Source organism: Rhinopithecus roxellana, chromosome 18 (genome assembly GCF_007565055.1).
Source record: "Rhinopithecus roxellana isolate Shanxi Qingling chromosome 18, ASM756505v1, whole genome shotgun sequence".
In the NCBI taxonomy this organism is placed as follows: domain Eukaryota; kingdom Metazoa; phylum Chordata; class Mammalia; order Primates; family Cercopithecidae; genus Rhinopithecus; species Rhinopithecus roxellana.
The window spans coordinates 47,713,376-47,728,096 of NC_044566.1; the positions used below are offsets into that span (position 1 = coordinate 47,713,376).

The following is a 14,721-nucleotide window of genomic DNA, read 5'->3' on the forward strand; positions in this document are numbered from 1 at the left end:
TTTATCTTGGTTTTGGGTTGAGTTGGTTAATTAAATAGACAAATTACTTATTGTCTTCAGTGAGGCCTTATTTTTATTGGTTGTCTAGAATAGAGTTAATAGATTGTTAGAGCTGCCAAAAAGAAATGTAATAGGTGGTGTCCTGGGGCTACAACTAGGCTTGCTGGGCCTGGATCAAACACTTTACATTTGGCAGGCACTTTAGTATTATGCTTGGTAAATTCTCATGGTTGCCTTGTTTATTTAAGTTCTTGTTTATTTAAGTTTTAAATAATAAAAACTCTGGGTGGGCTGGTCACAGTGGCTCACACCTGTAATCCCAGCACTTTGGGAGGCCAAGGCAAGTGGATCACCTTGGGGCCAGGAGTTTGAGACCAGCCTGGCCAACATGGTGAAACCCCATCTCTACTAAAAATACAAAAAATTAGCCGGGCATAGTGGTACACACCTGTAATCCCAGCTGCTCAGGAGGCTGAGGTAAGATAATTGCTTGGGCCTGGCAGGCAGAGGTTGTGGTGAGCCGAGATTATGCCACTGCACTCCAAACTGTGTGACAGAGCAAGACTCTGTCTCTAAAAAAACTTTGGGTGGATTAATTTCAGCATTACTGTTTGACTAAGCCTATAGAAATGCTTTGAATATTATTTGGATCCCGAAAAACAGTCTTAAAAACAGTTAAAAGCATAGGTATGTTAATATTTCATTTATTTCTAAACCTAATTTTCAGAGGCAGTGATCCCAATCCAGTGAAGTTAAATAAAGTTTGGGCCTTCCTCCTACTTGTAAATGAACAGCAAAGACTATGTAATTAAGTTAATTTAGAGTATGCTCAGATTGTGTAACCTGTGAAGCATGCTGAGTAACTAACTGCGCTCTATATAGTTTCCTTTTCCCCCACTGTCTCCTCTGGGGCAAATGGTTTCTTGGCCCATGAAGATGTGTAAACCAGGGGGAAGTGTTCCTGGCCTTCTAGAATTTGTTTTTTGGAAAGATTAAGGAAATGATAAGAAATTACTTAATTTTCACTAACAAATGTGGGAGTGGGGGATGGTCAGCTTTTTTATAGTGGTAGATGTTTTGAATCTGAGTTCTTTTCCCTTCAGAATCTGATAAGGAGGAAAAACCACAACGTTCTGTGATACCCAAGGAAGTGACACCAGCCCTATGCTCACTAATGAGTAGCTATGGCAGTCTTTCAGGGTCAGAGAGTGAGCCAGAAGGTAAGTCATGGTGTATGTTGTTACAGGGTTTTGTTTTGTTGCTTTTTGCCTTTGGTGCGTGCTGCACATTAATAACATCCAGGATGTGCATTCTTTATTTGGTCTTCAAATTCCTTTTTCATTTGAATCAGAAGTAAAGTTAACTTGGGTTAAAGGAACTCTGGAGTAATAAAGAAATGTGTTACTATTCTGGGAATAAAAAAGCAAAAAATACAATATAATGAAAGAATTGGAAGGAAAAAGAGAAAATATCCACTAATGGAATTGAAGAAAATTCTAAAAGAAATGGCAAAAAGAAAATTCATTTTTTTCTCTTTGCTCTCAAGAACCCTTATTATAACGTGTTTATAGCATCTTTGGTAGATGGAGAGAGATCCTTTATGACAAAGAGTGCGATACAATTTTTTTAATGCATATAGGGCATTGTTCTTCCTAGAGCATATTTACATAAATGGTCTCACTTGGAATACACAACAACCTTATACTTGTGGTTGCATTAGCTTGTGCATTTTAAAGGTCAGAAGAAATTGAATCTTTTCAAGAGGCTTTCTGAGAAGTCAGTAACATTCAGGATACATGTCTTACCTTTAAAGATGATGTTACAGATGGTAACGTGTGAGGCTTCATTGTGAAATGTAATTGTGATAAACCAGTGTAATTTCCTACAGCATCTCTTTCAGAGCTACCTGAAAGAGCTGTGAGTAGGCTCTTGATCTGATACAGTGTAGCAGTTTTTAATCCAAGGTTTATATCAATAATCCAGCATATGTTTAATGAATAAATCTGTGTCTACTGTTGTGGATACCTGGCTCTATGTGGTAATTTTATTTAGACTTTACTGGCCGTGCAAGAATTCATGTGTATGTCTCAGGACAAGATGTGTAATCAAAGTAAGAGCTGTACTGAGGATAAGAATACAGGTCTGTAAGTGTTTCTATAGGATGAAGAGAAGATTCAAATGTAATTGGATGGGCGGGGTACGGTGGCTCAACGCCTGTAATCCCAGCACTTTGGGAGGCCAAAGAGGGTGGATCGTCTGAGGTCAGGAGTTCGAGACCAGCCTGGCCAACATGGTGAAACCCCTTCTCTACAAAAAACACGAAAGTTAGCCGGGCATGGCAGTGCGTGCCTGTAGTCCCAGTACCCAGGAGGCTGAGGCAGGAGAATTGCTTGAACCCAGGAGGCAGAGGTTGCAGTGAGGCGAGATCTTGCCACTGCACTCCAGCCTGGGCGACAGACTCTGGCAAAAAAAAAGGAAATGTAGTTTGATGGAGATGGCAGCACTTTTAATGTTGACTAGGCTAGAGATAATCAATGTTTATGTATTTGGAAGATGTTGAATAAGGAGCCATTAGGCTTTAATATGAAAAATGATGTTTATATGTATCTGTAACATGGGAAGTTTTTTCTTTTTTAAGTGGGCCATGGCTTACTATGGTAGCTTCTTAATAGCTACTTGAATTTTGAAATATAAGCTACTTTGGCTTTATCAGAATATTCCTTAACAGATGGTTGCCTCATTTTAATTTTAAGAAAAACGGCATTTTTTTGTAGTCTTGTTTCTCATACACTAGTATGAAGATGGAGTTATTCTTTAAACAAATATTACATGTCCTGCTTATCAGTTGTATTCATAATAGGTGATAACAAAGAAAACTATTACCAGAATTACAGAATCCCATAACAACAGGCTGGACTAATGCTTGCTTCTCTGTTTCTTAAGATGGAACAGTATTTTTATACTCATACCTTCATTTTGAGACTGCCATCATTTTAAATTGAAAGAAAGGAAACTGGAAGGGATCTTTGAGATCACCTCTTTATTTTATAGAACCTTAAGCATAGAAAGTATAAGCTTGGTTGGGCACGGTGGCTCATGCCTGCAATCCCAGCACTTTGGGAGACTGAGGCGGGCGGATCACCTGAGGTTAGGGTTCAAGACCAGTCTGGTCAACATGATGAAACCCCGTCTCTACTAAAAATACAAAAATTAGCCTGGCATGGTGTTGTGCACCTGTAATTCCAGCTACTCGGGAGGCTGAGACAGGAGAATTGCTTGAACCCAGAAGGCGGAGGTTGCAGTGAGCCGAGATCACACCACTGCACTCCAGCCTGGGCAACAGAGTGAAACTCCATCTCAAAATAAATAAATTAATTAATTAAATAAAATAAAAAGATGGAAAAAGCTTGGCAAGCTATTATGTAGCAGACCTGACATATAGGTTTGGAGACTTAAAAGTCCAAAGAAACCAACTTACCTTCCTTTCATTATAGTCTTTCTCTCTTTGGCATTTACTGTCATCTTGCACAGTAATGCGTAGACATTTATAGATAACAGAGGATATTATCTGTTAAATGATATATATGATTTTGTATGAATTTATTTTGACTAATTGTTAAAATGTCCTGCTTTAAGGAAAAAACCCTTGCTTCACATTCCTAAGTCTTAAGAATTATTTTATGTAGTTGGAATTCAGCTTTATTAAGCCATCCAGGTCACTAGCAAATTTCTAGCTTTCAGTATTAATTCTGGGATCTAGGATGGGATATTGACACATAGGGAGTTTTAAATTAATAAACCAAGGAAACAAAGTGGTCTTTTAACTGTGGAATAGCATCTAGAAGACTGCTTATTTACCTGGATTCTAAATGTATAGGAACAATCTGTTTCTTCCTAACAGAGTTTAACAATTGTGTCTTCATAATTAAGATCTGTCTTGACTTAAGAATTAGCATAAAAGTGTTTAGAATCTTAAACATGAATAGCATTTTTCTGGAAAGATATTTAAACAAGGAAAGGGTCCCTCAAGTAAGACTGAAGCAAAGAAAGAAGTAATACATCTAAGACTGTAAGAATCACTAAGATATAAATTTAATAAGAAATACTTCCAAATGGGTTGGTTTAATATCTGTTCTGCATGTTAGCATTTTAGCATTTTTTTAACTGTATTAGAATTTAAGCACAGTTTTACAACTTCCCAGAATTATGTTTCCTTAAACTGATTTGACTATGATGGGAAGATTTCCAAACTAAAGACTGTTTCAGACGGCCACAAACCAAAAAGTGTGTTAAGCGTTTGATAGAACTGAACGGGCTATATTTAAAATTTAATTGGTCAACATTACATTAATATATGACACTCAGCTGGGAAATGCTGTAAATCTCAAGAAAGAGAAAAATATAAATGTTAGTCCCTGTCCTCATTTCTTAGCAGAAAATTGGCAGTTATAAGCTCTGATTCATTTGACTTTGTGTTCCTGAATTGAGTGATTGATACTTGAGGGGGAAGGAAATAATAGAAAATAGTGTCCTGGTTTTTCTTATTTATCATCTCTATTTTATAGATGAAGAGATTTAGGCAGAGATAAGTAGCTTGCCCAAAGGTCACGCAGCTAGTAAAGGATGGAACTAGGACTTGAACCTAACAGTCTGGCACCAGAGTCTGCTTTTAACACTTGTCCCTATACTTCTTTTCAAATGTGATTTCTACATTCAGTCGTATGTAATGTTTGAGTATTACGGGTTTTGCCACTCTTGTCTAGGCAATTGAACCTTGTCTCCCAACTTCTAGAATAGAATTCTTTATCTCATATCACATTCACTTATAGTAAGTAAATAGTATAACCATTGGAGAAGGGGGAGAGGTGAAGTTTCTGAGCTTAAAATTTGTGAATTTTCAACTGTTCATATGGGTTTTCTCCTTTATTCTGTTAATAATGGTGAAATGTCCATTGATTTTCAAATGTCAAACCAGCCTGTATTCCCAGGATAAAATCTACTTGGTCATGATCTATTACCCTTTTAATACATTGATGGATTTGATTTGCTAATATTTTATTAAGGAGTTTTGCATACATGTTCATGAGGGATATTGGTCTTTGGTTTTCTTTTATTATAATAGATTTGGTATGAGTAGGGATCTATTTCCTTCTCTTTTGTAAGGTTTTTTTTTTTTTTTTTTTAGGATTTCTGCCAGTTTTTCTTTTTGTTTCTTGTTTGTAGAATTCAGTAGTGAAGCCATTTTGTTTTTGGGAAGGTTTTAAATTATGAATTAAACTTCCTTAATAGGTACAGAACTATTCATATTTTCCTATTTCTTCTTGAGTGGGTTTTGGTAATTTGTGTTTTTCAAAAGAATTACTTCACTTAAGTTGTTAATTTATTGGTATATAGTTCATAATATTTCCTGTAATATCTGTAGGATCTATGATGATGTCCTCGTCTTTTATTTCTCAAGTTGTTAATTGATTTTTTTCTCAAAAAATCTTGGTGCATTTATTAATTTTATTAATCTTTTCAAGGAACCAACTTCTGACTTTGCTGGTTTTTCTCTGTTGTCATTGATTTTCACTCTAATCCAGTGTTTTTCACTTTTTAGTATTTCCTCTTTCCTCAGACCCTACCACACTATAATAGAAGCTTAGATCATTGATTTTAGACTTTTCTCATTTCTAATTTAAGCATTGAAAGTCATAAATGTAATTCCATGGACTGCTTTAGCTGTAGTCCACAAATATGATACATTATGTTTTCATTTTTATTTATTTCAAAATACTTCCTAATCTCTCTTACAATTTGTTCTTTAACTCATGGTTTATTTAGAAGTGTGTTGTTTAGTTTCTAAATATTTGTTTTGTTTTGTTTTTCTAGCTAGTTTTCTGTTAATGATTTTAGTTTAATTCTGTTAACGGTCAGAGAACATACCTCTATCCTTTCAATTTCTTCAATTTACTGATACTTATTTTATGGCCCAACACAAGGTGCATGTTCATATGAGCTTGACAAGAAAATGTATTAGGTCGGGTGTTCTTTGTCAATTTGAGTTAATTCTTTGTGGTATTCTGTATCCATACGAATTTTTTGTCCAATTTTTCTTTAATTACTGAGATTGGAGTGTTCAAGTATTCAATCATAATAATGGGTTTGTCTATTTCTTTTCTCAGTTTCATCAGTTTTTGCTGCACGTATATTGAAAATCTGTTTTTAGGTGTTATTGTTTTGTCTTATTGATGAATTGACCCCTTTAGCATTATGAACTGTTCCTCTTTATCCCTGGTGATGTTCACTATTCTGAAGTCTTTTTTGTCTGACATTAATACAGCCTTTCCAGCTTTCATGGGATTGGTATATGCTTGCTATCGTCTTTCATCCTTTTAACTTCTTTGTTTTACTTTTTAGGAGTTGGTCTGCAGTTTATAGTGTGCAGCTTAACTTTTCGTAGTGTACTTTCAAATGGTATTATCTACTTCACATGTAATTTAAGAATTTTACAGCAGTATACTACTTAAATATTCCTTCTCCCTTCCTTTTTACTATTGTCTTAGATTTTATTTCTATAGATGTTATAAATTCCACATACACTTAATATTTTTGCTTTAGTTTTAAAAATTTTCCAATGAGGAAAAAAAAGTCTTATATTTATTCACATATTTACTGTTTCCAGCACTTATCATTCCTTTGTATAGATCCAAGTTTCCATCTGGCATTATTTCCTTCATAGAAATCACTTTCTGTAGCTCTTCATGGTAGTCTCCTCAATTTTTGGTAGTTTAGCTTCCAATTTGAAAAATACTAGAATACATTTTAAATGCCTTGCAAAAATCTTTCATAGTTTTAAGTTATTAAGTGGACAATATTATGGCTAGGAGGATTATTTTGGATTTTTTGGTTGCTTTTGAAAGGTCTACCTGTTTTGTTTTGCTTATTTTTGTGTTTGTTTTTCATCACACTTAGAAACTCCCATCAAGACTGAAGCAGATGTTCTGGCAGAAAACCAGGTTCTTGATAGCAGTGCTCCTAAGAGTCCAAGTCAAGATGTTAAAGCAACTGTTAGAAATTTTTCAGAAGCCAAGAGTGAGAACCGAAAGAAAAGTTTTAAAAAGACAAACCCTAAGAGGAAAAAAGATTATCACAACTATCAAACATTATTCGAACCAAGAACACACCATCCATATCTCTTGGAAATGGTAAATTATTTTTCTTTTGGTTCTAATCTTTGTGTTCTCATGTCATAAAGATAGAGCCACTGGGATGTGTGTGTGTGTGTGTGTGTGTGTTTTAAGGTTACCAGAGACACATTGTCCTTGGAGACTTTGTATCTTAATTCTGCAACTACATTTGGCATATAGCTGGTGTGTTCAGTGAATGTGGAATAATGTAATTTTTACAACCACTTAAAATAAAAGAATTTAGGTTTCACTAGTTGGTAAGGAAGTATCTATTGAAGTTTATTGACTTTCTTTTAAGTTTCCAGCAAGGCTGGGCGTAGTGGCTCAAGCCTGTAATCCCAGCACTTTGGGAGGCCGAGACGGGCGGATCACGAGGTCAGGAGATCGAGATCATCCTGGCTAACACGGTGAAACCCCGTCTCTACTAAAAAATACAAAAAAACTAGCCGGGCGAGGTGGCGGGCACCCGTAGTCCCAGCTACTCGGGAGGCTGAGGCAGGAGAATGGCGTAAACCCGGGAGGTGGAGCTTGCAGTGAGCTGAGATCTGGCCACCACACCCCAGCCTGGGCAACAGAGCAAGACTCCGTCTCAACAACAACAAAAAAAAGTTTCCAGTGAAAGCACAGCTAAAAGTACAATGGCAACCTGAAGGGAAAAAAAGATTTTTAATACAAATGTCTATGGAGAACCAAAAGTAACAAAAAGGAAAGGCCCGGGGTTTTCTGACAGTTCTCACTTGTTGTCTTCTGGGATTGTCTTCCTTCCCTCCCTAACCGTTTTTTTTGTTTTTAAGAGTTGGGGTCTTGCTTCGTCACCCAAGCTGGAGTTCAGCGGCGTGATCATAGCTCACTGCCACCTCGAATTCCTGGGCTCAAGTGATCCTACTGCCCCAGCGTCCCAAGTAGCTGCCACTATGGGCATGCACTACCATGCTAATTTTTTTTCTTTGTACACCTTTATTTATTTGTGTTTATTCCGTGCATTCTTGGCTTTACTCTCAGCATTATGTGCTCAAAAATCTAACAGCTTTCTTCAAATTATCAAGAGGAAACAATGCATCTTTGAGTTCTCAGTAGTGGACATGAGGCTGTTCAAAGATCAAAGATTTTCATGTCTAAGCAATAGAAGTATTCCACATTTTTTAGTTGACATTCTGTGAAAAGTCTCTTTGGTTTTGACTTACAAGATAAGTACTTATTTTGTAGCTAAAGTGTTCAGTGGCTACACTCTTGAGGTGCTACGTGTAAACACAGTTGCTTCCTATTAAAATGGATCTGAAATACACGCTCCATTTTGTATAGATGGTAAATTACATTTAAAAAGTTACCTTATAGGCCGGGCGTGGTGGCTCAGGCCTGTAATCCCAGCACTTTGGGAGGCCGAGGCGGGCGGATCACGAGGTCAGGAGATCGAGACCACCCTGGCGAACACGGTGAAACCCCGTCTCTGCTAAAAATACAAAAAATTAGCTGGGCGTGGTGGCGGTGCCTGTAGTCCCAGCTACTCGGGAGGCTGAGGCAGGAGAATGGCAGGAACCCAGGAGGCGGAGCTTGCAGTGAGCTGAGATCCGGCCACTGCACTCTAGCCTGGGTAGCAGAGGGAGACTCCGTCTCAAAAAAAAAAAAAAAAAAAAAAAAGTTACCTTATAATTGGTAAATTAAGTAAACTTTCCACTGAAAGTTTCTGTATGATGTTTCTGAACTCTATCAATAACATCAGAAAATAAAATCCTTTTTGGCAAATTACATATGATTCCTTGATTATGTGCTTATTCTAAATACCAGGGATTTTTAGCTTTTTTTAAATACAGTAAGCACAAAAAGGGAGAATCATAAAAGTCAAGGCATGTTGGAATTTTTTACTGCTATTTTCATTGTTACATGTAAATAGATGTACTTACCAGTTTCTAGACTGCTTATGAATTTGAGTTTCGGCAATCCTCTTTTGACATTTTAGATTAAAGAATTGCAGACTTTTTAGCCAGATGTGGTGGCACATGCCTGTAATCCCAGCTACTTGGGAGGCTGAGGCAGGAGAATTGCTTGAACCCGGGAGGCAGAGGTTGCGGTGAGCCGAGATCACACCATTGCACTCCAGCCTGGGTGACAAGAGTGGAATTCTGTCTCAAAAAAAAAAAAGAGAGAATTGCAGACTATTAAATACTTTCATGTCCTATGCTAGATACTCTTAGAGAGGACTCCAAATATAAGCATTAGTACTGTTTAAAAAGCTAGATAGTCTTTATGTAACTTAAAAGGACATGTTCTTGCATTGTTTTTTAGCAAAATAGTAAATATAATACATATTTCTTATTGTTCTGTCTTTATGAAGAGAGGGTACATGCAGTATTTTAGATTGTATTTCCCAGATATAATTTATTTACCAGCTAATCTTTTTTCAAATTGTCTTTTAGCTTCTAGCTCCGGACATTCGACATGAAAGAAATGTGATTTTGCAGTGTGTTCGGTACATCATCAAAAAAGACTTTTTTGGACTGGATACTAATTCTGCAAAAAGTAAAGATGTATAGACGTCTGATGTTTCAGCATGCATAACTGAAGCGTGTGAAACAGTATCATCCTCGTTAGTAGAGGAAAACCAAAACCCTTTTTTCCCTCAAAACTGGATTTGTAATTAAATTGTAAGCCTCATAGGGTATATGTTGGAATTTTAAGTCTTTCCTTTGGTTCTATGCAAATAAATACCTAACCGATTTTTAAGACTGTGTCCATATTGTTGGGATTGAATCTAGTATTTGCTGGGAGAATTTTTTCTTTGTATTTATTTTAATGTATTGTTCTCATGTAAGAATGACTGATGTGTCAGTTAAGAATTGAAGATAGGTTTGGCAGTAAAGAAGAAAACTTTTAAAAGGATTGATTCAGCTAAGCAAAGTTGGGCAGAGAAATACAGCCATTTTGTTTTTAATGCAGAAAAGGAAGATGTTCTGTAGCAAGGGGGAATATTTTAAAAGTAAACCAGATCGAATTAATACAGTCAGAAAGTTTCGAAATATCAGAATTCCCTGTTTAAGACATGTTTAAATTCACCTACTAGCACGACTTACATAGCTCAAATATTGAATGTTTAAAATATTAATACAGATGGGGCCTCTGTTTATGTTTAGATACAACTGGAGTACTTAATTGAAGCTTTTTAAAAATTGTAAAGTAAATGAAAACTACTGAGATCTTTTTGTCTCCTATAATACCAGGGAATTTGAGCTTGTGCTCTAGTCATTGTACTAGCTGTAGCTATTGGTCTGCCCTTTTGACATACAGCTAAAAGGGACTAAATTTGTTTTTAAAAATTAGTCTGTTATAGTTGAAGATTAATTTTTCCTAACGTTGTGATTATTGAAGTTCATGAATCTTGCTGTCAAGGAAGAAAGGTAAGAAATCTGATAGCTCCTCCATGTTGGTAAAATCCTCTCCAGAATCCTGGAACACCTGGCATGTGACCCTAGTGATGTCACAGACCTGGGGTGAAGATTCATGTTTAGCCAGTGTTTTCCAGCCTTGTACCCACCATACAGATCTGTTTATTCTGTTTCACCCTACTCCTCCAGTGAGCCCCATATTTTGGGAAATTATCTGCCTCATACGTTAATTAATTCAATTCATATAACACTGTTGAGGGCTTACTCTATGTACCTCTATTGTGCCTATATTAAAGGTATACAAAATGAGGCCATGTCTGCTTCAAGGAACTCAGTTTAATTTTGATATATTCAAAGATGTGATTCCCAGCCATCTCATCAGGATGAAGTAACTAGTGTTACAACTGAGTTGATACTCTAAAATACAGCACAGTTTGCACTTTTATTACTAGTTAGCATATACATTTTACAGGCTTATGGTTAATAAATGAATTCACGGACTCCTGGACTACTTTCATTGATGACCATATCTCCAGGGATGTTGTTGATCCCCACATTGCCTTAAGGTGTATTATATAAACAGTTTTCTTTTCCGTTTTTCTTGTTTCCTGATAATACATGTATTTAGGACTGAAAATACTCCTTTGAGTACTCCGTTGGCTCTATGTCTTTAGCTATGGTGACTATTGTTTGTTTTTAATGGGTATTTCAGATTCAAAGTGTATTTAAAATTTCTAAGCAGATACAATATAACCTGTATGGCTTCTACCGTATGGAATTATATGGTCAGTATTTGTAAATATTCTGTGAGTTTTGGGTAGAGGGGTGCTTTGCCTGTTTTGGGTACAGGTTTTTTTGGATTTAGCTTGTTAATTGTTCAAACTTTCTGCCTTCTACATTCTTATTGTTCATTTAATCAGTTTCTGAAATGTAAGCATTACATGACTATGGGTGAGTTGTGCCTTTTATAACTGAAATACTTTACTTTTTCTCATATCTATAATTGACTTCTATTTTCCTTAATTAGTCAAACCAGCTCTGGGAAATTTAATCCATTTATATGAATTGAGATTATTAAAACATTTGGACTATTCCTGGCTGTCTTATTTTGTATTTTCTGTATATCATGCTTTCTTGTTTTTATTTTATCATCTTATTGGCTTGATTGTTATTTTTTTTCTCCTTGTGTTTCCTCCAGTGGTTTGGAAGTAATTAAACCTATTGCTATTTCTTTAGTGATTACCTTTTTTTCTTTATGTTTAGAGTTAATTAGTAGCCATATCTTCCACCCATCTTCCAATTAAGTCAGTAGCATTGTTTCACTTCCCCACCTCAGCCTTTTCTTGTGATGTAATCAGATTCAATTTTAGTTTTAGATTAATCTCTAGGATCTTGGCCTGTATGTGTAAATAGTTATTAGGCCACTATGAGTTTTACTGTTTTCTTCTGATTGCTTTCTCTTGCATCCCAGGATTAGTTTTCTGGTGTGCTGCTGCGTATCTTCAAGTAATTAAATGTTGAATCTTCAATTTAAAATTTTTTAAATTGAGTTATGGTTTTAGACTCAAAATCATTTTCCTTCAGAATTTTGAAGCTATAACAATCGTATGCTATTATCCAGTATTGCTGATTAAAGTCAGACACCAATCTGATTACCTCTCTTTATTTATTGATAAATAACCTATTTTTTCCTCATGAAAAACTTTTAGGGTTTTCTTTTTATGCTTGGAGTCCTAAAATTTCACCAATTTGTGTCTAGATCTCTGGGACATTTGTCATTCATGGTGCTTACCCCACAGTTCTTTCATCTGAGTCATTGTACCATTCTTGTACTAAAGGCAATTTTAAATATGATTTTTAAAAATAGTTTTCTTAGGAGGATATCAGACCTACTAACTTACCCTCTTCACTATACTTCTGTATTTTGTCTTCATCTATTTATTCTGAAAGATTTCTTCAAATATCACCTTCCAGACCACTAATTCACCCTTTGAACACATCCATTACCTTATTATTCAGCTCTTCTATTTCATTTTAAATTTAGTAATTCTTTATTTTTTAGAGACAGGGTCTCACTCTGTTGTCCAGACTAGAGTGCAGTGGCATGGCCATAGCTCACTGTAATCTCAAATTCTGGTGCTCAAGTGATCCTCCCACCTCAGCCTCCTGATTAGCTGGGACCACAGGCACGCACACCACTATTAGCCTGGCTATTTTTTTAATTTTAGTTTTAATTTTTTGTGGAGATGGAGTCTCTATGTTGCCCAGGCTGGTCTCGAATTCCTGGCCCCAAGTGATCCTCCTGCCTTGGCCTCCCAAAGTGCTGGGATTACAGGTGTGAGCCACCTCGCCTGGCTAGTAATTTGTATTTAAATAGTAAAGATTGCTGTCTCTAATTCTTTCTTTTCTTTTCTTTTTTTTGAGACAGTTTCACTCTTGTTGCCCAGGCTGGAGTGCCATGGCTCGATCTCAGCTCACCGCAACCTCTACCTCCTGGGTTCAAGCGATTCTCCTACCTCAGCCTCCTGAGTAGCTGGGATTACAGGCATGCACCACCATGCCTGATATTTTTGTACTTTTAGTAGAGACGGGGTTTCTCCATGTTGGTTAGGCTGGTGTCGAACTCCCGACCTCAGGTGATCCGCTTGCCTGGGTACTGGGATTACAGGCGTGAACCACCATGCCCAGCCCCACCTCCCCTCCCTTTTTTTTTTGAGACAGGGTCTTGTCCTGTCACCTAGGCTGGAGTGCAGTGGCACTATCTCGGCTCACTGCAACCTCCACCTCCCGGGTTCAAGTGATTCTTCTGCCTCAGCCTCCAGAGTAGCTGGAATTACAGGTGTGCACTACCACGCCCAGCTAATTTTTGTATTTTTAGTGGAAATGGGCTTTCACCATATTGGCCAGGCTGGTCTCAAACTCCCGACCTCAGGTAATCCGCATGCCTCGGCTTCCCAAAGTGCTGGGATTACAGACATGAGCCACCACGCCCAGCCTCTAATTCTTGTTTCATACATGTAGTACCCTTTCATCTCAGAAGAGATCAATCAGAATTTTCACATTTTCTGTTTCTTATTTTCCCCTTGGATTATCAGTGGCTCTGTGTGCTATCTGTTGTCCTTAAATGTTCCCTCTTAGCTAGGAAAGAGGGATTCCTTCTTGGTAGTTGGTGTGTGTTTTCCCTGCATTTGTATAAGTTGTCTTTCTGCATTTACCTTGATTGAGAAGGGAGCTTGTTAACTGGCCGAAGATTTAAAGCAGTGGTCCCCAACCTCTTTGGCAGCAGGGACCAGCTTCATAGAAGACAATTTTTCCATGGACAGGGCAAGGGGATGGTTTTGGAATGAAACTGTTCAACTTCAGATCATCAGGCATTAGATTATCATAAGGAGTGCACCTAGATTCCTTGCATGCACAGTTTATAATAGGGTTTGCACTCCTATGAGAATCTAATGCTGCACTTAGATTCATGTACAGTCTAATGGCAAAACCCTGTCTTTACTAAAAATAAAAAAGTTAGCTGGGCATCATGGTGCATGCCTGTAATCCCAGCTATGCGGGAGGCTGAGGTATGATAACCACTTGAACCCACGAGGCAGAGGTTTCAATGAGCTAACATTGCACCACTGCACTCTAGCCTGGGTGACAGAGTGAGTCTCTGTCTCAAAAAAAAAAAAAAAAATTAACAATAAAAAAGTTTGAGAAACAGTATACTAGACCATTGTCAAACAAATCCACCTAGTGGGTAATTACAATGTTGTGACTATGATTTACTGTCGATTCGGGCCCAGACTCTAGAGCTAGATGTTAACTTGTACAACATTGGTAAGCTGCAAACGATGATCTGGTAGAACGGTGTGTTGTTTTTCTGTGATAGAAAAGAGGTTACAGTTTTTTAGCCTTGTAGAACATTAACCACATTAGCATTTAACTATGAGATCTTATAGCATTCTTCTGTGACATTCTCTTTTGTCATCTTGTGGGGTCCTTTGGTAATAAGGTCCTTTGGTTAATATGTCTTTTGACCTGTGCTTACTTTGTTATGTTTTTTACTTTCTGAAAACTATTATTTGACTAGTACATGAGAATTTCTTTTTATCCATGTTCTTACCAATGTATTACAAATTTTTTACTGGTTTTGCCAATGCATGAAATGTGCCAGTGTGTAAGAT

At 37.0% G+C, this 14,721-nt stretch overlaps 1 protein-coding gene across 2 annotated transcripts in view; it reads left to right on the plus strand.

The window, feature by feature from the left end:
- The window catches only part of NUFIP1 (nuclear FMR1 interacting protein 1), a 54,282-nt gene extending 42,640 nt beyond the window's left edge, over positions 1–11,642 (plus strand). The window contains exons 8-10 of one of the 2 annotated variants that reach the window (XM_010368056.1): positions 1,104–1,220; positions 6,955–7,187; positions 9,584–11,642. In XM_010368056.1, the coding sequence (XP_010366358.1) occupies positions 1,104–1,220; positions 6,955–7,187; positions 9,584–9,700 (467 nt within the window). In that variant the 3' untranslated portion in view covers positions 9,701–11,642. The remainder of the gene's footprint in view (positions 1–1,103; positions 1,221–6,954; positions 7,188–9,583) is intronic. The other variant, XM_030922262.1, reaches the window with a different exon arrangement.
- The last annotated feature ends 3,079 nt before the right edge of the window (positions 11,643–14,721 follow it).